At 46.4% G+C, this 26620-nt stretch overlaps 1 protein-coding gene across 12 annotated transcripts in view; it reads left to right on the top strand.

Moving 5' to 3' along the window:
• Positions 1-26620, top strand: part of fbrsl1 (fibrosin-like 1) — a 284888-nt gene that overhangs the window by 226054 nt on the left and 32214 nt on the right. For all 12 annotated transcript variants that reach the window (XM_037097550.1, XM_037097552.1, XM_037097553.1 and 9 more), the window contains one exon: positions 21215-21263. In XM_037097550.1, the coding sequence (XP_036953445.1) occupies positions 21215-21263 (49 nt within the window). The remainder of the gene's footprint in view (positions 1-21214; positions 21264-26620) is intronic.

Here is a 26620-nt window from a genome sequence, read left to right as displayed (position 1 = left end):
ATGTAGCTTGCTAGTATATCTAGTTGGTTATCATTAACATGGATTCAAATTTTAAAAAAGGCACAAAAAATGGTACTAGAAAACATGATGTGACTCAGGATGAGGTAATGTTTTCAAGTATTTTGTCACCACCTTCGATGACTTCCCAATATACCATCTAACGTTCCAGGAAGTTTTGTTGCCAGGCGATCAAATGTGAATTGAACCATTACCTTGAAAACAAAAGACATTTTTTCTTTGAGTTTGAACACCGTTGGAGACATTTTGGATAATGCAAAAAAAAGAAAATAACAACAACTCAAAGAAATATAGTTGTTCTTAGACATTTAATACTGCTGTGTGATGTGTTCTGAATCTGGCTCATGGTTAAGATTAATCAAAAAGAAAAAAAAAAGCATGGTTTAATTAGTGCGCAGTACGTTTCCGGTTCGTTTAATGAACTATAATTAGACAATAGATAACACATTCAACTCCATTAGTGAAAACACAGTGCTGTGTTACATATTTGCTACACTGTTATGAAACATGCAGGACGAAAATATGTTTGCATGCTTGAGTGTAGTCTGTTGGAAGTCCTGGAAATCCGGTTCTAACGGCCAAAAATAGAACAGACTAAAACAATTAAAGAGTACAGAGGGGATGAAATACATGAAAAAAAAAAAATCCTGGGTCCATTATTGGGAATAGTGTTAACAAATCAGATCAAGCCCTCGTACATTGATTGCTCTGGTCTCGTCCTGTCCTCATTTTCAACAGCTGCTGCCACACACACACACACACAGACACACACACACGCAGACACACACACACACACCCTGGCTGACGCGCAGCACAGCCCAGTCTCTCTCTCTGTTGCGCACGGAGAGCAGGTCGGAGAGGAGCGGAGCGCACTGCGTTTTTCGGGACTTCTCGTCAGACCGAGCCGCGCCAGGATCTTGTGGATAACCGTCAGATGATCTCTCCAACGCGCGACAAAGCACCCGCACGGCTCTTGGATATGTATTCCGTCGCGTTTCCCGCCTGAGATCGACGAAACTCTTTGGGGGAATCTATTGTGGACGATCTGTCATCGGCGCTTTCGCTATCCGACTCGGAATCCTATGAGCGGTGCTCGACAAAGATCCACTGTGTTCTCTCAAGGACCCAGACTGATCGCCTCCAGAACTTTAGTCAAGTAAAAGAAACTGCATATTTCATACCGCTTCCTGAAAGCTTCTCGCTGCTTTTTTTTTTTCTTTCGAGAGACGGAGGGGGGGGGGAAACATCGCTCCAGTGAAGATTTATTGTTCCGGCAGGTTATTCCGTGCAGAGAGTTTTTCTCATCGTTTAACATTTGAACAATCCTTTTTTTTTCTCTTCCTCTCCAAACTGGATTTATCCCCCAATAAGGCTCGCTTAAACGTCTTTATGAACGCGTGTTCCAGTCTGGTGGATTTGGATATCTCCGCGGCCGAGCTCAGCGCGTTTGGACTCGGTAAGGTTTCCTCAAATTCCACCGATGCTTTTGTTGCTTTCCTTATTATTATTATTATCACATTTATCATTTTTCAGGTGTAATATCCTCCAACCAAGACTTAGATAAATATGCACAGTCTTCGTCGAATTGAATCAGTGCAATGTTTGAATTTCGTGTCTATTGTGAGGGATTTTTGCTCTTACAGCCCGTCCCCGCCGGTGGCAGGCGCATTTTCCTCACCATCGAGGCGCCCGCACGTATCGCAGGCAGAGCTGAGCGGAGCGGAGCGGAGGTTCTGAATAACGTCCCAACTTGTTTTTTTTATTTTTGAATTTAAAAAAAAAAATGTTTTAGCAAATAATCCTACACGAGAGTCTTTGGACTCTGACACGGATGAAGTTCTAAATACTGGCGAGTGTTTTGGGGAGGGGGGGATTAAAGCATTGATATATATTTTCAGTGAGTATCCACATCATGTCTGCACCGCGTGTTTTGACATTTTAATGTAAGGAGGAGAAACGGGAGGTATGTCTTAATCTCCAGTTGCGTAATTCGGCACAACATCCCTGGTTACGCACATCCCTATTTTATTTTCTTTTTATAAAAAAAAAAAAAAAAAGATTAAAAAAAAAAAAAAACTCCAATCCTTCGCTGTTTTCTAGGTCGGCGACTTGTTATCGCAGCGCGCAGTGGGCTATTATCACGCCACCCATTCACTCCGCCACCACGCAGGACATTAACACAGTCTGAGTGTGTCCCGTGTCTGACTTGTACAACCACGGGAGGAGCTGTTTAATTAGGTTTTCTTCCCCCCATCGCGCCCAAGAATCTCAGCCATCAAGGTCAGCCTGGATCACATGTCGCCTGTTAATATTAGTTCAACACTTCGGCCTCTTCTAACACCAGTCCGCCACTTTGTGCCCCCCCCTCGCCACACACACACACACACACACACACACACACACACACACACACACACACACACACACACACACCGCATCAGCACCAGGCGAAGTGTATTATTGTTTATGACTTTAGCCTTTAAGAAGAATGCATTATAACATTGCCATAGTAATCCTATAGGGGCTTAGACGGGCGTCCCAATTGTGAGCTTATCGTGATTTGCCCTACTTTATGCACTCCTGGGGTATTACTGTAATATTTCCATAGGGACCTGCAAATGTGGAGTTCAATAGCGACACTATCCTCCCCTTAATCTGTGCTTTTATACATATATATATATATATATATATATATATATATATATATATATATATATATATATATATATATATATATGTGTGTGTGTGTGTGTGTGTGTGTGTGTGTGTGTGTGTGTGTGTTTTAGTGCCCTCCAGTATCACTGTAACATCCCTGCAGTGGTAAACAGCATGCCTGTGAACATTAGAAATATCTGACACTGTCTTCTGATTATCACAGTCTCTTCTCTGCGGTTGGATTTCTGTAAAAAGTGAATCTGTTGCACAGTTTTTGAAGCACACTCGCTGGCGGAAGTTGCTCGAGAGTGGAAAATAACAAAGAAACGCCATGTGTGTTTTGGTCTATTTCAGATTACGGTTGTTTATTTATTGCGGTGCACTGACAGAACATAGTTTTTTTTTGTTTTTTTTTGCATCGACCAAAAATGCATTGAATGTATTTAATTTATAAAATGTCAAAATATTTTCACTGAGGCCGATGCTGTTAGCAAAACTCCGAAATTCACATGGGAAATGTGGCCTAGAATTTTTCCAATTATTCCGGTTTGTATTTGCTAAACGTCCCAAACCTCCTCCCCACCCCCGATAAGACCCACAGAGAAACGTGCCGCCTGTACTCATTGTTATGCTTGCCAATCACCAGTCTTTTACTGCGCTGCGGCTCCGGATAGGCTACATTTGGAAATGTCATTTTGTTCTCATCAGGGCTGGTGCAGAACCAGCAGTGTAACTGATGCGGTCAGTGATGAAGTCTCAATAAAATATTCTCAGTCCATTATCTCTCCTTATTGCCTGTTAGTTCTGCATGTCTTTGGCTTGTAGAGTATATGACATTGTAACACCAATCACTCTCCAACCTGATACTTCCACCACCTACATATTAAAATATGTATCTTTCTCCGCTCCCCGGCACCTATCTGTAATCTACTGCAGATGGGGCTCAGGAATTAGCTTGCAAAAAACCTCTCTTATTCCTATCTTCAAAAGCCCATTTATCTCTAGCGGAAAGCTGATAAGAGACAGGCCTGCTTGGCAAATGTGATAAGAGGGTGAAAAATCCTCCAGCTATTTGTAATGTAAGAGTTCAGGCAGATCACAGCTGGGGAAGACATGACAAACCCAGCATCATGAGACTAATGCCTTGTGCCCCCTGAAGCCTGGATACGAGATAGAGGAAGAAATGGAGATTTATTCTGGATGTGTGCATGAACTCAGAAATGGAAAAAAAAAAGAGAAAAGAAAAGAAGAAGCTTAACAGACGTTCAAGAAAAAATAGCCAAGCATTTAAATGCAAGGCCATGTTCTCAGTAGTGACGACAGCGCCTAAAAGCTCTGAGCATTACCAGTCTGTATTGTAAAGCGACGCTTCAGGCCGCTAAGCTATTTTAAAAAGGTAGTGTTGAAAGCTTTGAATATGCAACAATCTGTGAAATAACACAGGAGGGGGGGAAACAATGTCGGTTAAATATGTTGTTGATGCATTTAGGGTTAAATCTGTGCTTAGGGAGGAACTATTCGAGTAAAAAAAGAGTATTGTAAATCCCAACTGGAACCTGTCTAAAAATGTGGAGCTAATCCAAATTGGCTTATACTCTGAGACTTAAGCTGCCCTCTGCGAGAAAAAAAAACTCCAAGAAAATGTGGAAGTGAGTTGTGCTGTAGAATTGCAAAATAACCCACCACTCTTTCTGCTGACCAGTTAAGGTCAGCAGCACTAGAACTGTACTCAGGCAGTGTTTTTCCTTTCTGTGCCTGGTGTTCCCTCCACCAGACAGAGAGCAGGTTCAACCCCTGGTCCTTGAAAATAGTCACCACACAGCATTAAAACTCATGTTTGTTTTGTTTTGTTTTTTTGCCGCTGCTGATTCTGATTTCTGTAGATCCACTGGAAGAGCTTCACCCACGTCACACCGAGCATTGATTTGTTGGCGCAAATACAGCGATCGTAGCAAAACTAGAAGGATTTATAAACTATATTTGTCGTAATGCATCAACCGTATACATTTTTACATTATAATTCACCGCCAAGGAAGCAAGTAGTCCTCTCATTCGCAGACTTATGGGCCACAGGAGATGTGGATTGTTCCGAGGACATGTCATTACTGTACAACAGATGACACATAGCATGTGATGTTATTCATACTTCAAGGACACTCCCCGAGCTCCACCACTTGTGGGTCCACAGTGGGAGATGGAGAATTTATGCTTGTCCCTGTGGCACTTGGATCTACATCTTAATCCTGACAAGGGACCTGCCATAAAACACTCTCTCTACACCAAAAGCAGAGGGAGACTCAACAGAAGAGGAAGCTGCGGTGGAGCGAGGCGTTTGGCAGGCTCGTCTTTTAATGCACACTGCAGAGATGTCTCTGTTTTTAACATTTAAGTTATAAATAACGCAGAGGGCTGCACAAGGCCAGTGGCTGTAAAGGGACAGGGAGGTGTTGTCAAAACAAAATACATTTTTTTTTCTCCCCGTTTTATTGCACGGCAGAGCTGGCTGTGTTATTAACTGCGGCGGACAGCGGGGGATTTATGTGCAGGTCCAAATGGAAGTGACCAGTGACCTTTCCTGTGGCGTTAGCCAGCTCTCAAACTGCCAGACAATGGACTGCTCTGACAATGAGCCGTGGCTCTTTGTCCCTCATCTCTTCATATGTGATGTTATTTCCTAAATGTGGGCATCTGCTCACTGCGAGACCTGGGGCTTGTGCCTCCGCTCATGTTTTTTCTCCCTTTTTTAAAAAAAAAAAAAAAAAAAGACATTTTTTTCTCTCTCTCTCAGTTTGAAATGTCAACTGCACAAAGCAGCCATCCAAGGTCTTTTGAATACCTCCAGGTGCTACTGAAGTCATATGTCAGCCAGTCACTCAGTCAGTGGGTAATGTGTGTTTCATGCTCTTGGCTGAATGTGGCGAGCTCTTTGCAGGGGCTGCTGAGCAACACAGCGCCTGAGAGGCTGGCTGGAAGTGAGGCAGGTCACGACACAAGGCCACAGCGCCATTACAAGCATTCTCCTATGATGTTGTTATTGTTGACAAAGAGGTCCATCTTCACTTCAAACAGCTGCTAAATCCCATACATATTTCAAAAGAGCTCTCCCTTTAATCCCCCCAGTGCTCGTGCAATTAGCCATTGACGGCAGCGGCTAGTGCAGTTCATGATCTAATAGAAGAAGGAGAGACAGACTCGAGGTCCTTTGATTCTCAGCTACTGAGCATCTCCTGCTCTCAGCCTGCTCATTGGGACCCATCTCAAGGAGAGGTGGAGACACTTGAGTGAATTCCCCTTCTTTTGAAGCTGCCGACCCAGGTCAACCTGTAATTCTGGCAGCTGGCCAGTCCCTCGCCTTCCCCTCATCTCTCTCTCTCTCTCTCTCTCTCTCTCTCTCTCTCTCTCTCTCTCCCTCTCTCTCCCTCCCTCTGTCTCCATCTCCCCTCCCGATTTCCAAACAGTGCTTCCCCGAGTGCAGGTCGTGTCTTTTGTTACCTTTATGAGGCGTAATTAAATGTGCACGGCGTGGCACAGTGTTTGAGCAGGAACCCCAGGCGTGCCATTAGCCAGATGTGGCTGCTCAATCCTTAATGATAGAGGAGCAGAGGCGGAGGAGACGAGCCCAGGAGTCCTTCATCACGCCATCCCGAGGTGTCGTGTGGGCCTAATTGCCCCATCGTTTTGTGCACCATACGAGCCCCCATGACACCTAGCTTCATGCATTCATTATGTAGTCTCCCAGTGCTACTTCAGGCTGTGGTGTTCATGTATAACCGGAGGTGGGTGGTACACTGCAGCTAGGCTTTTAGCCAGCAAGTATGATTCATGAGGGGAGTTCTTAACACCTTTGTTTTGAACATTGCACGCAAGAAGTGGGGTGATGTACTGTGTAATACAGTGCATTAACAGTTTACAGTGACTGGAGAGGGTTTCGTTGTCATGTACTGTCATCATGTACTGTGAGAGGGATAAAAGGCAGATTTCTATAAGCAGCTGCTGTTACCAAAGTTGCACGTCATTATTTGTGCTCATTTTTGGCCCGGGTCGTTAAGTGCAGAGGCTGCAGAGTTCTGTCAGTCCATGTTCTCACAGCCGAGAATTGATGTACATGTCCTTGGAAGAGGGGCTAACCAGGAGAGTTAAGAAGCCACTTTTTCTAGAAAACAACCTGCCTGTCTGTCTCTGCCTGGGGGCTTTGGGAGTGCTAAGGGATCAGACTGACAAACGCTGACTGATCGGCTCACATTCACGCAGCGTCTCCTTCCAGCCGTGCCTGGGATCTTACTATTGAAAGTTCTCATATTTCCTCCTAAGCCCTTTCACTCGCAGTGTATTAAAACCCCACCACCCCTCTCTCCCATCTTTTAATCCAGCCCGCGTGTTTTTCCCCCTTAGTAAGCAGATTTGAGTCGGGAGCTTTAATTAGATGCGTCTTCTCCGGGATGCGGATGTGTCGGGTGGTCCGTGCGCAGCCTGGGGAGCGTTGGGTGGAAATGGGCCTACATGCCAAACATACGGCACCCTCGCTGGAAAGCAGGCCCCTTCGTTAGTGAGGAACTGACGAGCTGCCGCTCACATTTGGGTAATTAACACCGCCACAGATTGTGGAACAGCTGTGCAATTTAGCACTGTGGCAACACCAGCGAGTCAAGAGAGACTCTGCAAACAGAGGACGGCTATGAAGTAGATTCATAGGGCACCTCACTCAGGCCTCATCCAAGCGCTCTCCAGTGGCCAAACATAATGCATATCCTTAGCTACTTGGCAGAATGGCATGACAAATTATTAGAATCACATTATTTAAGGGAATTTTAGATGATGAATACTTGAGCGAAACAGCAGAAAAGCTCGCAGACCATGTGACACAGTTCTTTTAGACCTTCTTTTGTCCGTCTGCAGTCAGTATTTTTCAACACCTTTCTTTAAGTCATGGCCATGCGGAACAGCTTAGATCCAGCGTGGCTGCATCTAAGTTCTTTTTCCATGGACAATTTACAGCAAGGTTTTGGGGCTAGTCATCAGCCTTGTCTACAGTTGTGGAGAATAGATGGACCATGTGTAAAAAGCCTCTGCACTTTCTCCCCGTGTAATTTAAGTTGCTTTTCATCTTTCCTTTCTTGGCAGGGCCTGGCTTGCCCCCACAAAACCAAATTATATGTGAGAAGTAATTAAAGCATCATGGTCTCCTTTTTGTTTCTTTTTGATTATAGTTAATGCGTACCATTCCGCCCTCTACTTTTATTCGCCTTGTTTTTTATCCCCACTGATCCGCAACATCTGGTTTTGGGTTTAACCATCGGGGAGTGGTGAGAGTGTGGGGGGAAAAATGCTGGTACACATGCAGTTTGAGCTCGAGCATTTCTCTGTTGGTTTCTACCTGATTATTACAGGGGAAAAAAACACAAACATCCTGGGATGTTTGGCTCTCCGTCAAGAGCTGAGCATTTTACAGTGACAGCCCAAAGACAGTCATTTGCAGAGTAATGAAGGCAACATGTCCGCATGTGATCAAGGCAAGCTTACATTTGTGTCATATTAGATAGTCAAATTTCCAAACAATAGGGTTTTTATTCATGGCTAGAGGAGAGTAGCAATATGGAGCTGTGTAGTAAAGTGTGAGTGTTGCAGGGTTGAGCCCTGTTGCCTCTCCTCTCCTTTCTCTGGCCTATCAAGTGTCAGTGACAGTGACATGCCCAGAGCTGTCAGCAGGCCATGTCCTGGCTCCGTGCTCCGTCAGAGAGTGAATGGAGAGAGCCCAGGGAACTTGTTAAATTTCTGCTAAGCTAGGCTATGCTGACTTTGACAAGAGACATTTCCTTCCATTCTCCCCGGGTCCTCTGCCGCCATCATCAACCACAACCCGGTGAGTGAACAGGGCAACGGAGACGAAGCAACGATAATAATGTGAAAAATGTCTATCTGCAGTAATGCCAGGTGAAAGCAAACGGACAGGCAGCCAGCCAGCCTCTGCAATGTATTCTGGGCGGCTGTCATTTATTTATCTATCTGCAGTGTCTTGAGAGGTGAGGAGAGGAGAGATGGCAGAGGCTTCGCTCTACCAGAGGGGGCTGGCCCGCTCTTGAGGGATAGGAAATATAATTGGGCTGCTCTCACTCTCGGCTATGGCACCAATCAGACATTTCTCCCTCCCCCTCTCACCCACCCCTGTTGCTTGCAGACATAGCTGAGGAGATGAGGCAGTGCTGGCCTTTCAGCCCCCGAGCAGGGACAACCCCAAACAAGACTTGTCACTTGTGCTTACAGTGGCATTTATTTGATCGGAGGAGGTTTTTCTTCTTTCCCTCCCCCCCCTCAGCCTTTTCCCCTGAACTCTGCCACTGCCTCTCTCTCTTTGGCCTGAGCTGTAATGCTGGAAACCTGAATGCAGCTTGGCCGGGGCTACCCGTGACTACTGCTGTGCAAGGCAAATGACTTTGCTGTGAGGGACAGGCCACCTGTTAGTGACAGGGTGGGGGGCTGAGCTGACAGAACAAGTGTAACTGTCAGACAAACAGGTTGAAGTCTCTCCCAGCAGGAGGTGGGGGGAAGGGGGGTGGGGGGGTGGCAGGGCTGTTTCCACCAGCCTATCACCACCACATCAGCCCACACATGCCCGCTGCATTCCCCCACCGTGATCCAGTACTGGGGAAGCATCGCTATGCTTGCATCAACTACCGAAAGTAGAGTTTGTCTGTATAGTCAGCGGGAGAACTGGAAGTGTTCTCAGACTGCCTGGTGTAAGCGTGTGTGTGTGTGTGCGTGTGTGTGTGTGTGTGTGTGTGTGTGCGTGCGCGCGTGTGTGTGCTTCTGTAATGGGAAGCAGGTGGTAGCATGGTGGTCAATAGTGTAGGTAGAGCGCTGAAGCTTGTGAGCACATCTGTTTCAGCTACTCTAATTGCGTATGGAGGTATTGATCTGTGGTGGGTGCCAGGGCGCTGTACCAGAAGTTCCTGCCTCCCCACACTGGCTCTCTGCCAAGGTCCTGTCAATCTTGCATGTGGGTGACGGCCTGGGCAGGGATCTGAGCATTCGGAGAGCTGTTACGGGGTGCAGCAAGGCGTACCCGGTCACCAATTACGTGTGGGAGGGTGGCGAAGGGTGGGATGCCACGCAGGTTCACGAGGCCAGCTGGGCGGCCCCTGCTGCGATGCACCTGAGCATGCTTAAAAAACATTAACGGTAGTAACAGTTAACAGGGCTGATAAAATATGCTAGGCAAGATCTGCAACAGCACATGTTCCTCTAGCAATAGCTTTGTGATCCTTCACCGACTTTGCCCCAACCAGTGTGTTGGGAACTAAGAAGAGCCGCATAAATACGTCATGACTTGAGCTATCACCCCAAACTCTCCTTCATCCTTCTGTGTGCAGCCTCGCAGCTTTTAACACTTGATTAAACCCTCTTCTCTCAACTAAATCCTCAATTATACTGACAGGAAAAGTGTCAGGAAAAGATACTCTGAGGGTTTTTCTGCCATGGAACCCGCATTAGGGCTCATCTGGCTTCTGTCGACAATAATGTTCATGTTTTCATTTGGGACTCTGTTTGCGCCGGCCTCAACTGTCCAACCACACACATTTTTACCACTGACAGACATGAAATGCAAACAGCCCCTTTTGCTATCCCTGCTGGATGAATAGCATGCAGTATAAAGGCCCTGGAGCCTGGGCCGACTAATCCAAGGATTCTCTCAAATGTGAGAAAAGGCTGCTTGAGCACACAAGCTGCTGCCTTGGCTTCATTTGTTTGCATATCTCTTATTCAAATACAGACAGGAGCCACCTGAGCCAGGCTGAGTGTTTCTGGACGTGCAGATGTTGAAATGAAGTTCAAGGAAATAGAAATTGCTTTGGAAAAACAAGCACTAGTTTTTAACTGACACAGCTAATTAAACCAGTTATCGGCGCCACTTAGACAATCAATGGCTGGGGCAGGCGTCCTTTTGAAAATGCTCACCATTTAAGAGGTAGTTTTTAAGAGTGTGATTGTCACGTTTGTTTTATTGACAGGAAGCTGGTTTAATGAGCAGATTCAGGACTGGGGTAATGAGCTATTTAACCTCGCTGCACTACAAATAGAATCAATCCAATGCATTATGTACAAACTCCGGTAACAGCATACTGGAAGTGAAAATGACTGGCCCCTGCATGTGACTTGGCGTTCTTTTTGCTCATTTAGTCTTGCACATACGCTGAGACTCCCAAGGAAAAACAAAGCTTTTAACGAGCACTAAGATATTCATTGTTGCCATCATGAACAAGCCCAGAAAAGGGTATCAGTGCTCCGGGGAATATTCCTTGCCTGTTGTTTTTCCTTTCCACTTGAATAATTTAAGGAGTTGCATGTAAGACAAAGTTGCATTCACTCGCTTCATTATATTTTAATCCAGAGCAAACGATGCTGTGCATACACTTGGCATGGCCGACAACTTTTAATCGTCCTCGCCGCGGCGGTTGCTCATAAATCTGCCGTAGCAATGCACACACATCAAATATATCCTCTGCACCCTGCCCTTCTCTTCTGTCCAGGGATTTGTGTTCAGATGGATGCCAGATCAAATTCCTCCACAGGTGTTATGTTATTATCAGAGATAACAGCCGGTGGGTTTACGCAGAGTTCACCGCGGCTCGTAAAAAAGAAGCCGAGCTGACAGAACGGACAATTACAGCGCATTAGTTTGTTATTATTGAGCAATTACTAGAAGTGTAGGTTGCTGCGAGTGTTCGGTAATAATCTGAACTGCGTTTACGGTTAATAAAACTGACCTCTAGTCAAGTGCTGGACTGTTGTCACTCTGTGCACGGCACTGTAAGCTGCAGTTATTAACTATTTCCCATGCAGCCGCAATAGCGCAGATCATTGTAACTGAAAACCACGAGTAACATGGCCCGTTGTCAAGGTCAGGTCACAGTGTGGTGTGCTAGAATGATGTTACACAGTAAGTGTGAAGTCTGAAGCCATAAGCTCTCTCACAAGGTCTCTGCAGTTGTCGCGTTGGCGTTAAACTAGCTTGTGCCGGGCTCCCCAGAGGGACACAGTTAGCTCGGCAGCACACCCCTCCATCACCTCCGCCCGTACAGAGCAAATATCCTACTGTCATCGTGGTTATTTATACGCTGCCACCCGCCCCACATTTATGGCACACATCTGGACTGTCAGTGACAGAAGAGCTCGAGCGCTATGCCATGCCACAAATGAGACGTGGGGGGGGGGGGGGGGGGGTTAATGGCTCAATTTAGAGTCAAAACTCTGTCACGAACTGATGTCAACAAAAAGACAACATCGGAGTCTGAAGGATGAATCGGTGTGACACAGCAGTGGGCGTACTGTGGGCAGCTGAGGTCCACGTTCTATATTAAATTCCTGTTCTGTAAACTCGGAACAAAACAACACACTAACAGAGCAGACCTCGGCAGCAGCTTATATCGCGCAAGTAGAAAAAAAAAAAAAAAACCTTCCAGTAGCAATCTCACCTCTCTGTGTTTGGTAATGAAATGAAAGTCTGTCCATTGTAAACACTACCTTATACTGGAAACTGTGACCTCCAACAAGCACCACGACAGCCTCCTCCTTTTTATAAGGGCAGCTGAGCAGTGAAGGTATTTCTAAAGGTGACTTCCTGGGCATTGGATGTCCTGTCCAACCCTGCAGTGAGGCCTCAGGGAGAAGCTTGGGTTACAGCTGCCAGAAACCTGAGGCCTGATGTCTGCATCAGAAGTAAATTCCACTTAACGTGCCACATCCCTTTCCAACATGACCAGGGGGCTTTGGAGGTCTGAGACTTTTTATATATAGTGCATACCATGTTTGTTTGTGCTAGCGCGGTGGATAGTGTGCCTTAAAGTGGCAGTGGTGGTGGTGGTGGTGGTGGTGTGAGACTGATGGGACATGTGGCAATGGGTGCCAGTCTTCCCTGCTCCATTTCCAGTTTTCCACTCCCCCCGTCCCCCCGTCATTCCTCCGCAGGGCAAGTGGCTCGATTGATCCTGAGAGGCTGGCCGACTTTCACGGTTGCAGCAGACATATGAGTGAGATGGCGAAATGAATTCCTGAATTCCCCCTGCCTCATTTCAGCTGCTGTTGTAGTTTAGGAGAGATGCTGTTACTAAACCAGCATCAACAACTTCACACCCCCCCCCCCATCACACTGATAAACTGTGAGCTCAGCAGAGAGCCAAGCTGAAAGGTCAGGGATCACAGGCGTCTAGTGTGAGCATGGTGTAGGGTTTTGGGAGGCTGTGGGATGCAGAATGACTGGATCCCCGATAGTGTTCCCAACCTGGGGCTAGCTTTTAAACTCCCACTAGCATTAGAACAATATTTATTTGTGTTAGAGGGGAGGTGATTCATATTACTCAAAATCACCGGCATAGTACGGGTGAGATCTGCCTCTCGCTGCGCATTTTTTCCTCTCATTAAAGGTGTCCGTGCCCAGAGGAGCGAACCAATGCCTACCACACATTTCCTGTAGCGCCAGCTCTGCCTTTTCTTCTCTTTGTGTGCTGTCTTTCACTGCAGAAGAAATTTCAGAGTGTGTGGGCTGAGGCAAGGGAAAGGGTCACAGCTTTTTTATCGCTGCATTATTTAAGATCCTGTTGAGTTTGTTGTTTTCCCCTCTTAGCAAATTCATCCAAGTCAAAAGCTCAGTGCATTCTTAAGAGAGAGGAAGAAAGGAAGAAATGTAACTTGTGTAGCCCGAGGTGGGCAATGACTCACCTAGACATTGTTCAGATGGAGTGAAAAGAAAACAAGTTCAATAGGAGTTTCTATTGAGCTGTGCTTAAAGCCACCTTTCTCTTAACAAGCTGCAGTGAGAGGTGGTTTGCCTACCAAGCTTGCCTGCAGCTCTCCGCAGGGCGATTATGTCACGGCGGGCCAGTCAGAATGATGTGTATCTCTCTGTTAGAAGGCAGCTCTACTGCAGCAAAGGCTCTGACTAGGAATATTATTATTATCTCCTCCAGGATCCTCTCCACAGCAACAACGGTGCCGCATTGTGTGAGCTCTGGAGAAAGCTGTTTTTGAAATAATCCGCCTGTCTGTTATCCTGCCTCTCAGACAATAACATCCAGAAAGGTTTTTTTTTTGTTTTTTTTTTTTTTTTTTACTTTCCACCACCCACACTGACAATGGGGTAAAGTCTTCACAACAAAAGGATGATGTGGATATGGGGACAGTGAGTTTCCATGACCCCTCCTATCATACCTCTTCGCAGCTGCCCCTCGAGGGAGCCGGGATTTGGTTGTGGCTGTTGACCAGCCAATCAGGGTGCAGCGAGCTGTGTCTTAAAGGGCTATCTGCCATCTCTGCTGCTGAGAAGCCTGGAGAGCCAGGAGAAGCCACCGGTGCTCTGATCTATATCAGGGCCAGAGAGTAATGACGAACAGCCCCCTGATTCCACCGGGAGATTACCTGCGGCTCTTATCGCTGCCAGCACACATTTTGACATTAAAAAGCGAAGGAGGCCACGCCTTTCCTAAAGTCAGCTGTGCTGTGCCGAACAGAGCTACTGTGATCTCCTGGTTATGTTTTCCATCTCCCGCTGCCTTTATCTCTCTGCCTTTCTCCCTTTCCCCATTTCCATTGTCTCCAGCAGGACTTAATCAAAGTACGATGGTTGTGCTACACTGACACTTACCTCACCCTAACAGAGATACTACTAACTCCCTCTCCTGATGCTTCCACCCCCACCCCAATTCCCCCAAGCGTGACAAGGGAGGAGAGCCACGCATGCTTTTAAACCACTGAGCTCCGATCTGGTGTTGCATTAATTGAGTTAAATGGATTGCGATGGTCGAGATGATTTGTCTGTCGGCTTTTATTGCCGCAATTTAGACTGTGCCTCATTGCATTATGCCACTTAATGAGAGCCCTTCGCAGCCGTTTTGTCTCCGCTGGCATTAACATGCACAGGTTCACTTCACAGGAGAAAGTGGGGATGTGCTAGCCCTAATTTCCTGCAAAATGTGCTTGATAATCAACTGATAGCACTTGCTCCGACTCCATCATTGACATTTTATAAATGGGATTTCTTTAGCTTTTTTCCCTCCATACCTGGCTCACACGTCCCTTTTTGTTACTGTGTAATCTGTGGGGTTGAAATTGTGATTTGTGACATCCTCCCATCCCTGTACCCACCCCTGCCAGCCCTCCTCCATCCTTCATCGCGAGCCCTTGCAGGGAGTTTGAGCAGGTCCGGATCCTCTCCAGTGAAATATGCCTTGTCCCTTTTCCTTCATTTCTCCTTATCTGGTTAGTGCTGGCTGTGGGCCTGCTGAGGCGTTGATTTGTGACCCTCTCTGTCTGCAGCAGCGAGAGACTTTAATGCAATGCGTGCCTCTGCCCTTCTCCCTACTGATGAAACAGGCCCCTGCATTCCCCTGATAGACTGCTAATTTGTATACTAAACTGACAGGCAGCCCTGATAAGGGCTAGCAACTGCCGCACAGCCAGGGGAGGGAAGGGAGGGTGCGGTAAGCGAGACGAAGGGTAATATTTTACACAAAGCTCAAGCCCCCCTGCTCCTCTCTCGGCATTCATTTCCCTGCGTCTGTTGCTAGGGGGAGAGGGAGCAGGAGTTGTCAGCCCTGGCCCTCTGTCGTACACACTCACATACACACACACACGCACGTTATACGCGGTGATGAAAATGGCACTCGGGGCTAAGTATAAAGCAGTTTGTGTGTGTTTTGTGTGTGCGCAAGGAGAGACCACTCCATTCTACACGGTCACTATGGAATTCATTATCATCTTAATGATGCTCCAGTTGAGGCGAGTATCTGTTGGTTGACAGTTGCGTGGGAGGTTTCTTCTTTTTCCGTTGCTGTATATCCCATCGCACTCGCTGGGGGTTTGCAGTCTTGCTGGCCCACACCTGTTCTGACAAGCAGGCGGTGGCGGCGGCGGTGGGTGGGAATTGGAGCTAAGGTAGACGCTGCCTGTTCCCTTCCCTGGGAATGCGTAGCACCGCTGCGGCTTATAATAAACGACCGCTCGGGAGGTCATTAAGTTTCTGGAACGGTGCGAGGACAAATGCAGGGGAGATAATTAATTTGGTGTCTCCCATTGCAGCCTGGGAGCTGTAGGCCCACTGTGCCTGGCTAATGCAGCATTTACTCCGAAAGTAGCTTTAGTGGACGTCTGGGTTGAAAGGGTGGCATGGCAGCAAACTTCAAGGAAGATGACCTGCTTTCTCTGCAGATATGAAAGCTCATTCTAAGATAACAAACAAAAAAAAAAACACATCCGCTCTTAGTTTCAAATGATTATACACCTAAATCTGATGCACAGGACCATTGAAAGAAAAAAAAAAATCTGTGGTTACAACCGTGAAAAGAGAGCGCACACACGACTTCAGGTGACAGTAAATGTGAAATTGGAAGAGAGGGCAGTGAAGGAGGAAGGTGACAGTGATGAAACACCAAGCAGGGAAGCAAATTAACAGTGTGTGTGTGTGTGTGTGTGTGTGTGTGTGTGTGTGTGTGTGTGTGTGTGTGTGTGTGTGTGTGTGTGTGTGTGTGTGTGTGTGTGTGTGTGTGTGTATGTGTGGGTATGTGGTAAGGAGGTGTGCTGAGTGTGGATCCATGGGCGGACAAGTCCGACCAGGACCAATTGAGAGCCTGATCGCCCATGCCAGGATACATGCCCTCTTGCCCAGTTCCCTTCTTCTCCTCTGAGTCTTTCTATCTTCAGTTCTATCTTTCTGTCATGCTTCTCGATAAGTCTTTTAGTGCCACGGCTTGTCAGATCAATACAACACAGAGTAGCTTTGTACTTTCCTACCGGACCACCAAGTGTCTTCTCATACACCGACGACATCTGACCCACTCATTTCACTTGCACCTTAATGTACCGTGTTTTTTTCCTATTACTCCCTTACCCACAATTACAGCATATAGGAGGAAAACGTGCTTCTGGCTGTGGCTTTCACCGAGGGGTGTAAAGTTGATTTATACCTGCATGGATCATTTTGTGCAACTGATCATCGTTTTTGTACCGCCGTTAAATTGTTTTTGTTTCCCTTTTCAGGCAAGCGAAAATGTCATTTTGAAAAACTTGTCGGCCTGTGTTTGGTTTGTGGTACGTAAGTGTTAAGATTAGCCGCCTTAACACTTGTCCTACAACAGTCTGTCAAGAACATAGCATGCGCCAAATGACTCAGAACTAAATTGTAATTATAGTCTTTGCAGGCATGAGCCCACAACAAAGCCTACTGACAGGTTTCTTTGTTTTCACACTACAGCTGTTGTGATAGCACTGCCAGCCTGTGTAGAAATTATATCTCTGCCAGGGAGGGGGGGAGGCTTTTACCTGCTGTGCTGGGTTGGGCGGGCTGTATTAGGAATTTAGTTTTATTTAGTCTGGGTTTACCTAACCTCTGGCTGCACAAAATGCCTTCCTGTTTAGAGATCATTTGCTCAGCTCCGAGGAATGCAGGGCATGCAATGGGAGCTCTCAGATCAAAGGTAGATGGACGGCCCGGGGATCGTTTGATATAAAGCAGGGGGTTCGGCGGGCGGCTGGGGGGGGTTTGTGGTGAGAAAAATTGGTCTCTCAGCAGTCTTTACTAAATGAGGTTAATTGAATCTAGGTAATTGCTGACCTTCCAGTCTCGGTGAAATCACAGCCTTAACTGATCAATGCCTTTCATAAATTTATGCCTGAAGGTCATTCAGTTGATTATACCGCCCTCCCTCGCCGCCTGCATCGCCTCGCTCAGACGGCCCATTGTGCTTGAATTAAGTGAGGAAACGTTTTAACACTAAAAAGGAAAAAAAGTGCAATTAAGCTTGTCTCAGATTTACTAAATTAATTAGCTTGCTGTGTTGTTAAGTAAAAGCAATGTGGACATGGGAAATGTGCAAAGATTTTTTTTTTTTTTCCACCCTGCTTCTTTGCTGTGACAGCAAATGCAATTTCTCCTCGCAGTAAATGTCTCACTTATTGCTGGCGAGGGGTTCTGCCTCTCTGCTCCCCCTCCGCGGCTCAGCTATTATCTAGAGATTTATGCAGCCAATAAGTCATTGGTGTTCAGGGAAGTTGGGGACTTTTTAAAACAAACAGCAGTGTAATTTGTAATTTGGCATTCCCTAAATCTGGGAATTATGGTTCTGCGTGTGGCTCTTTAGGGAGTTAGCACTCTGATGGTGGGTTTACTGGCCCAGCTCCCTCCCTGGCCTCCTTCTTTTTCTTTCTCCCCCTCATTCCTTTTACGCCTGCCGAGGAAACGGAAGGATTTCACAGCTGCTGAGAGCTGGGCCCCGGCTGGGCCCTATGACCTCCCTCTTGCTTTTTTCCCCCCTCCCTCAGTCTCACTCCCTTTTTTTCTCCCTCTCTCCAGCAGTCTCTTTCCTCAGGGAGCTCTTGTGTGGCTCAGAGGAAGCTGAATCATAAAGCATGGCTAATGAATAGAATAGGGAAGGAAAGCTGAGGCCCGCTGACGGCCCTCCAGAGAGGAGGCCAGGCCCCTGAAGCCCCAGGCTCAGATAGCAGACGGCCCCCTCAAAGGTCAGGCTTCCTGCGGCCCGCTCCAAGGGCTTTTGGCTTCCAGGCAATGTGGCTTGAATTTCCCCCATTTTTTTTTTTTTTTTTTTTTAAATGGTTAAATTTCCCTATTTCCTTTGGAAAACCTGGCCTTTGCTCCTCTTTTTTCTCTTTGTCTGCCTCTCTTTCTCTCTATATATATTTTCCCTCTGTCTCGTCTTTCCCTGTGTGTTTTTAATGGCAGCCTGGGTTGCCTCAACAAAGAGAGTGTGAAGAATTTGTTATACATGACCTCTGCACACCACAACCGCAGGCAGCTCAGACTGCCGGCAGCACAGCCCCGTGAAAAAATGTCAACTTGACCAGCGAAACCCAGAAAGTTCTACAAAAACAACAGCTAGCCAAATCAGGGCTCTGCCTTGACATGCCTTTTTAAGAAGTGCTTTTGTAAGCCAGCCATGTAATTGTGGATTATACAACTGACTCACACAGACCTGGCAGGTGCAAAACACAGCATTAAAACCTAAATATTGGTTGTTGATGTTCCTTGGAATACGCTTGGAATATAAAACAGTTCAGTGCACGTTCCAAAACGGCCAGAATAAGGAGAACTAGGTCTTCTTGGCACACAGTAAACACAGCATTTTCTGTTCTCTTTCTCTGGAACGTTATGTCTGCCTTGCTCTCTGGATAACCACTTTGCTCATAAGAATTGTTTTGAACTGCTGTGAGTTATGACATGACCTACCCTGTCTTTATATATATATATATATATATATTTTTTTTTTTTTTTTTTGCTTTTTGCTTTTGTGACCCAGTGCCACACTAAGCAAGTCCCTGAGCCAGCTCCCGTGTCCATTTGACAAGCTTCATTTCATCCTGAGCCCATATTTTTCTTCTCGGGCCTCCAGGGCCGTGAGTCAAGGCTGAGGTTGTGCTGCTGCAGCGCTGAGGCTTGGTACTGGAGCGTTTAATGTCGTCCAAAGCTAACAAAGAGCCTGTGTTGCAGCCTGGCGCCCCGGTTCTGGGAGACTGAAAGAGGGCAATGCATAACACTCTGTGTTTTCCTCTATGGTCTACTGTAAGAGGAAACAGGAAACATCTCTATTCAGCTGAGTGTTCGCCCTCCTTTAAATGTCCCGCTTATCGAGACACAACTAAAGAGGTGTTTTTGACCTCTTCCTATTATTGCAGATATTATCAGGTTATTGAACTATGTTTAACACACTGGTTGACCGGTCTTTCTATGAATAGTGTCAATTATTAATCTCATAACTATGTGACTAATATGGTCACACTGCACTAGCAGACGTGTCACCACTTAAAATGTAGAAGAATCACATGATATGAGTGTGTAATAACGTTTGCGTGATGTAACTTTGAAATATTGTGCTTAACTTGTAGTGTAGTTACATTACCACAGTGTGTATATGTGTGTGTTTATATGGAGCTTGTCACTAAAGTTATATAATAAATGCAGCTGAGTAAAACGTGTTATATTGCATCTAAAATGTAGTAAATTATAAGTGTAAAGCATCAGAAACTGAAAATACTCTCATTCCCCAAAATAATACTTGAGTAAATGTACTTAGTTACATTCCCCCCCCTGCTGCTGTGTGAATTAAGGAAATTGTTGAGAGAATCAGCAGTGTTGTGGTTAACGCTGAGCCGAGACATGAAGCACAGACAGACAAACACTGCGGAGAGCGGTAACACAGTGGCAGTGAAGGAGAAATTGGGAGGTCTTGGAAAGAAGAGGACGTCCTCAAAACACTTGTGAAGAAGAACTAACACGGATGCCAAGGACAGCCATCTGTGTTTACAAAATCATTTGCTTTCTCTTTTTGTCTCCGTCTCTCTTGCACTCACTCTGATTCACTGTTCATTCTTTACATATGCTCCCTTTGTGCCGCATAAAATACAAGCATGGCAGTTAAGGACACTCGGGCCCTTTGGTAGGAACATATGTTCAGCTCTTGCAGCTTTTTACAAGTGTGCAGAACCCAGATGAGAGGATCTGAAGCAAAGGGAAACTGCGGCTTTAAACAAAACCCTATATGGGTTGATATAACAGGTTGAGGAGGATTTTCATTGTTAATATTATCACCCGAGCACACAGGCGCTTTGCTCTGGTATTTTGCACAATATCAGGTTTTGTGCGGGTTTACTGCTGTTCGGTCACCGTGTTTAAAAGTGTCCCATCTGGCCAGTGAACAGTTTTCATAAAAATGTATGGTGTGTTTTGATTTAGGTGGTGCTTGCCAGAATCTACACATCCAACTAAAGCAGAGAGGAAAATACCTTGCAGTGTTTAGTCTAGAAGTCTCCACTATCACTTCATAGCGAGATACCTTTCTCCGCCAAGTGACTCAACCTACATTTCACCGTGGTCCACCAGGTTTCCACTGCTCACTGTCAGGAACATCAGCCAAATCAGTAACAACTGTTTTTGACCCAATGAACGCTCATGTTGTTGACAGATCATCTGTTTACCTCCAGTATGGGCTGAGATTGTCTTTGATATTGAATTTGTGAAATGAGGATATTGCTTTTAGAGTGGAACCACATTCTATTCATGAGATATGTTATTTGATTCAAAATATTGCAGAACAAAATGTGATTTCTGAACAGCAGCATGTATGCAGGAGCCTTTGTGTTCTAATGCTGCATAGCCACCTTGCTGACTTCCCCCGTCTTTGACAGCATTTCTTTGGAGGGTTTTCAGGTGGCACAACAGTGCCACCTAATGTTACCTCGACAGGAAAAAGCCAGACAGGGACCTTCAGGTACAGAGGGAGCTCCTCTCGCTGGCTGATTGGGGTCTTTTGATTGATTGGCTGGATGATGCTGTTCGACTCTTCCTTCACAGCACTTGTGGCCATGTTTCTGGCTGAATGACCGTTTTACTCAGCAAACCAGATGTGTGTCAGAGCTCGCATTAGTTTTGATGAATAGTATTAGATTATATGAGTCAGGGCTTTTTAATAAGATTGACCGAAGTTTGCCACTGATTCAGCTCATCAGACAAATCCACTAAAGGTCTGCCTTCTTGTTTTTCCAGGTGTCTGATGTAGGATCAGAGAAGCTCTTTTCCCCCACCACACCCAAAGGTAAGAGCCTGCTCTGTTTTCTTTATGCCCCCATTCATACTCAACAACAACTGGGTTTTGCAAATGAGTCCAAATCTCCCCTGCTTTAATCCTGCAGCTCCCATTCAGATTTAAATGTCAGTAGACATTAACAAGGTCTGGTGACTACATATGCATACATTTTTGCCTGGGTACGGAATAGCGTTTCTTGGACGTCCCCGCCAAAGGCTTAGCCCTCCTACATATTGGTTCATTAGAGGGGATTTAGAGCCTCCCTGCCACATGCTCCCACAAATGGGAACTTCCCTCAGGCAATACAAGCTCTCTGACAGCAGGCCTGGACCATAATGGATGCCAAAGGAAAAAGAGAGAAAGAGCTTTGTCAGGCCCCCAGACGACACAAACTCTGTGTGTGCATTCACATATGCTCATATGTGGATCATAAAGGCCTTTTGCTTTTTGTATGTTCATGCATGATTTTGCATGATTTGTGCTTATGTGCATCCTGTTACAACCACATACATGTGCTGGTGGATACCATGCAGGCACAGAATGTGAGCTGCACCTGCACATCCACTAAATGCAATGGCGCTTGCCGGGTCAGAGCAGGGAGAGAGGTGACAAGTGTGAATGCGGAGAGGCGTGAAGGGAGGGAGAGGCACGATCAGCCTACTAGTGACAGATAGCAGCATGCAGACCACGTCCCCTCAGGGCAGGAACCAGGAAGCAGGGCCATTAACACAACCAGAGGAGGAAGGAGGTGGAGGTGCAGAAGAGTGTAAAGTATGGCCATATGAGCAGGATTTGTGGGGGTGGGGGGTGGGGGGCTATGTCTGCAGGACAGACTGGACAAATAGATCAGCACTCCTCAGCTGGACGGGGTAAAATTGTCATTATAATAGACACCATGTCGCTGTTAACTGGGATGTCAGTTTTGTGCAAAATTTTCAGGTGCTGCTAAAATGTAGCACTCAGGGTCAAACTTAAAGATGTAGTATTTAACTTTTCTGCATTAAAATGTCTGAAAATGATTAGTCTTTTTTTTATTTTCCATGTTTGGCCGACTTATTATTTACATTTTCCTAAGTGAGCAAATCCAGAGAAATCTGTTATATAAGTCAAGCTAACAGCATGTTTCTTCTGGTTGCCTGTCACTAGAACTCCATGGAAACATCAGATGATACGTCAGTGAGTCGGGAAGGAAGTTTAACATTAAGCGTGACTAAAAATAGCAAGAATAAAACGTACCTCGTATGTGAGCTTCTCTGCCTTTTGAGTCACGTACAAGGTTTTTATCGATGGTTGTTTTAACAATAAAGACAACAACTCCCATGATCCCATACTACTTCAAAACAACAGCATTTGTTTTGATTGTTTTGATTAAGAGACCCCTAGCTGCACTGTCCGTTTAACTATACATGGATTACATGAATTAGTATTACAGGGCTAGAGATCGTTGTAAAAATGGCTTTTAACTAGTTTTGTTTTTCATCTTAGTTTTAATTTGGATAGGCGCTCTTCTGAAATTAACTTCCCACCTGCGTGGGAATGATGCAGAGATTGTAGCATCACTTTTAATCTACCTCCTGCCTTTTGATAACCACCAAATTAGTTTTTTTTTTGTCGTTGTTGTTGTTGTTGACCTCTGTTTTATTCACCTCCACATCAGAACATGCACTGTGAAAGCTAGACTCCCTCTCAACAGCATATAAAGGTGTTGCTTGGTTTAACACAGTAGCTTTGACTGCTCAGTGGAAAAACATGGCTGACAGGGAGGAGAGAAACCAGGCCCCGCCGGCCGTGTGATGTAGATGACCTGTGACCAGCGCTGGCTCCGTGAAACCAGCGTTCACAATGACAATGACTTCCAGACTTGCATGGTTTAGAAAACAACTAGACCGCATCCGACTCCATCCATCCTCCGCCCGGCCGCTGGACTACCACTGCTGTCAGCTGTCAGGGTGTTGACTTATTTCCCTGCGTGCCCGTACAGAACATGGCTGCGTATAAACATACTCTGCCGTGAAGAACTGCTGGTACGGGCGCGTGCACAGACGTAGCTCTGCTGTCTTTCACCCACATCCACACGCTCAGACACCCCGTCTATGTCAGCTGGCGAACGAAGGCCTCTGTGGAGCTTGCTAATGTGCACACAGGGATGAGGATTAGGACCGTGGAATTACATCCAGATAATCCAATCAGCGTCTCTCCTGATTGTCACACAGATCATCTCAGATCCTGTTTGGAAGAAACAGTAATGTAGTAGAAGGGCACCAGATTAGAATTAGGGGTTAGAAAAGGGCGAGGCACCAAAAGAAATCAGCCGTGTGATGGAGTGATTTGGTGAAGGTGTTGTCACGCGCAGCTCGGCCGGCTCTTCTCTCTCTCGTTCCAGTGTTGATGACTTGTATTGTAGTGGATTCTAGGACCGTTTGTTTTTGGCCTAGACTGTTTTTTTCTGTATGTAATGCGTGTGTTTGTAACACAGAGCGACCCACAGGCTGTTTTCCTCTGGTTTAGAATGCGGTGTATATGTCCCATTACCGGCCGCACTCACGGCCCTGTGGGACCAATGAAAAGCCCGCTCTCCTCTGATCACCGGGCCTGTCGGGTTGTTGGCGGGTAGACAGTCAGACAAATGCACACACAAACATTATGGCCCACATAAATATATAATGCTGTGATGATGTTTGGCTTGTACATCTCTCTGGGTAACGACTGTTGTTTCTTTCACCTTCTTCCTTGCTTTGCAACATTGTGCTCCTCTCTGAACTTTATTTCGGTGAGCTGTTGCGGGTACAAAACAGTTGAGGTTAAGTCCAAATTGCACACAGGCCCGCAGTCTGTCATGTTAATGAAACGGTTCAGGATTAATAGAGGAGAGGAAAGACCAACATTGTAATCAGCGAAGGCAGAGCGCTGTAATTATGCATACTGAACATGGTTTTGGGCAAAACCCAGACACCCTTGCTTTCTTTCTCTCATATTTACTTTTCGTCATCTCTACGTCGTTATGTCTGCTGACAACCTGTTATAGATGCAGGCTAACAGCGCTGATAATAGCACGGGCGAATAGTAGCCGTAATAACATAGCACACACTGTGCAATTCTCTCTGGAAGTTGTTACCCAAGAGCAAGCACAAGTTGTGCTGAATGTCTGTCTGTGTTGGTGGTTGTAAGGTAGGAAGATACAGCAAAGGGCGAGCATTATCTAACAGTTATTGGTTTTTGTTTATTTCCTGTCTTAAGCCTCCTGCAAATTATTGATTTCCTGGAGGAAGGCATGTTTAAGTAAAAGCGCTGTGAAGACTTGTGCTCCACTCTGGACTACTCTTATTGAATCGCAGGTCAGAGTTCACCGTTGTCACTTGCTCGAAGGCGAATGAGAAGCTAAATGTAGCTGCTGAGCATGTACGGGGCACCTCCACAGAGCACAGATAAACACTTCACTGGTTGGCTTTCTCATAACATTTCACAAGCTGCGCCTATGGAAGTGGTGGGGAGTTATCACCTAGCCGTCACCGGCTAGAAATATCGGAGAAGAAACACTTTGGAATCTGCAGCGACTGTGTTGAATGTTGTATGTGTGGGTTTTCCGAGCAATAGGTTTAGTCTAGGCAACGTCTATCGCCGCCCCCTCGTACCCACTGAGGTCCTGTTGTCCTAGCTAGGTGTTACCTTCCGTGGCGTGGGGATAAACACGTGTGGTGCACGGTCCGCCAGACAAACCTGGGGCATCTTGGGATAGCCGGAGAAAGATTGGTAGAAAACCCATTTCTGAAGTGGATTTGTGCCCTTGTAATCCTGATTAATTTTGACCCGTTGTGCTCATTTTAAACAGAGCATTACAGTAAGCGTGAACACAGCAAGCTCCGGGGCGAAACCAGGAGCTTAGCGGCTTTGGGAGGCTTAGCTGCAGATGGCATTTTAAGCCGGACTTAATAAATTGTTTCCATTAAACTTACCGGCCCACACATACTGGATTAGACCAGTGGAACAAAGGAAGGAGAGAGCGTGCAGACGAAGAAGGGGCGGGGGGGGGGGAGTGCGCACACACACACAACTCCCATCATGCACATCTGACTCTGTTAACATCTCTCTGAGGCCACATGAAAAGGTGAAGACAGGGTTACTGCGGTGCTCGGGGAGATGGAGGCTTTTGGACACGAATGCAAAATCCTCGCACTTTAGTTCTCCTGCTCGTCAGGGATGTCGGACCAATTTGCTTAATTGACGCAGAAGTAAACAAACAAAAAAGATGCATAAACCATTTAGCTTGGCAGTGGATTTAGGGCTTATCCTCTAACTGTTTATATATAAACACATTACCAATGCTGTAGCTTAAGGATTTAGGATCTGCCCATACCCTCGCTTTTTTTTTTTCTTCCTATGGAGCCCTTTTACTCATATATCAATCTGCTATTGTGGGAAATCAATTCCTTATGGTAGAACCCCGCCTCTCCCCGCGTCTATCCTCAGCCCGCCTCCGCCGTACCTCCTTCCCCATCGGCTCATGGCTCGCTCCCTAAGCTCTCATTATGTGCTACACAGTCCAGGGTCCCCGTGTCGAATCACTAATCAACCACCCTGTCTGCAGGCCCGCTCTCTCAATAGATGCTGAGTGGCCTTTGTTCCACCACTGCTGTTTGCTGCATGTCAATAAAAAGAGCTATGGCCTCCTCCACCGCCCTCCTCTCTCTCCGTTTCTCTTCCGTTACCTGGGCCAGCCGTAGCCACAGGCCTGCCCCGGCGCTGCATGCTTCAGGAAAATGAAACACAGTGCTGGATTGTGAATGCCAGAGAAGGGTGGAAGGGTGGTGATTGGAGAGGGAGCAGCAAGGTCAGGGGCAGGGGGGATTGAGGGCAGCGCAGGCATAGTGAAGTAGATGAAGAGAGCATGTTTGTATTCGGCCAGGCAGCTCTCCTCTGGCCAGGTCAGTGTAATGTATCACTAACCTCAGTGGCCGGCCCGACTGCTTGCAGCCTCTCGCCCATTAAATAATGAATGGAGGTTGACCCCCTGACCAACAAATCAGCTTTTTCGCCGACGTTGAATCAGGATGGAGTGGAGGTAGATGGAGATTGTTGGCTGGCTGGCTGGTTGGCTGGATGACTGGGGGGCAGACATGTTGTTGGAAAAACACAAGGGCTGCAGAGGCTTCGCGCAGCCAGATTAGCGAGCGCTGGAATTGAAAGCAGTCATCACCGCTGTGGAATCCGGGCCTGGTGAAGCTCACCTCCAGTGCCTACTGTGATTTGTTTGACAAAGTCCAGGCAGTTTGCAAGACATGCTTTCTTTATCAAGAAGTCCAATGTTCCTGTATTGACATAGCACTTATGGTCGAGCCGTGTGGTGTTTTGGGGTTTGGGCACTCATT

Source organism: Acanthopagrus latus, chromosome 5 (genome assembly GCF_904848185.1).
Source record: "Acanthopagrus latus isolate v.2019 chromosome 5, fAcaLat1.1, whole genome shotgun sequence".
NCBI lineage: Eukaryota > Metazoa > Chordata > Actinopteri > Spariformes > Sparidae > Acanthopagrus > Acanthopagrus latus.
The sequence above is the reverse complement of the archived record's forward strand: the minus strand, read 5'-3'. Positions and strand labels throughout refer to the sequence as shown.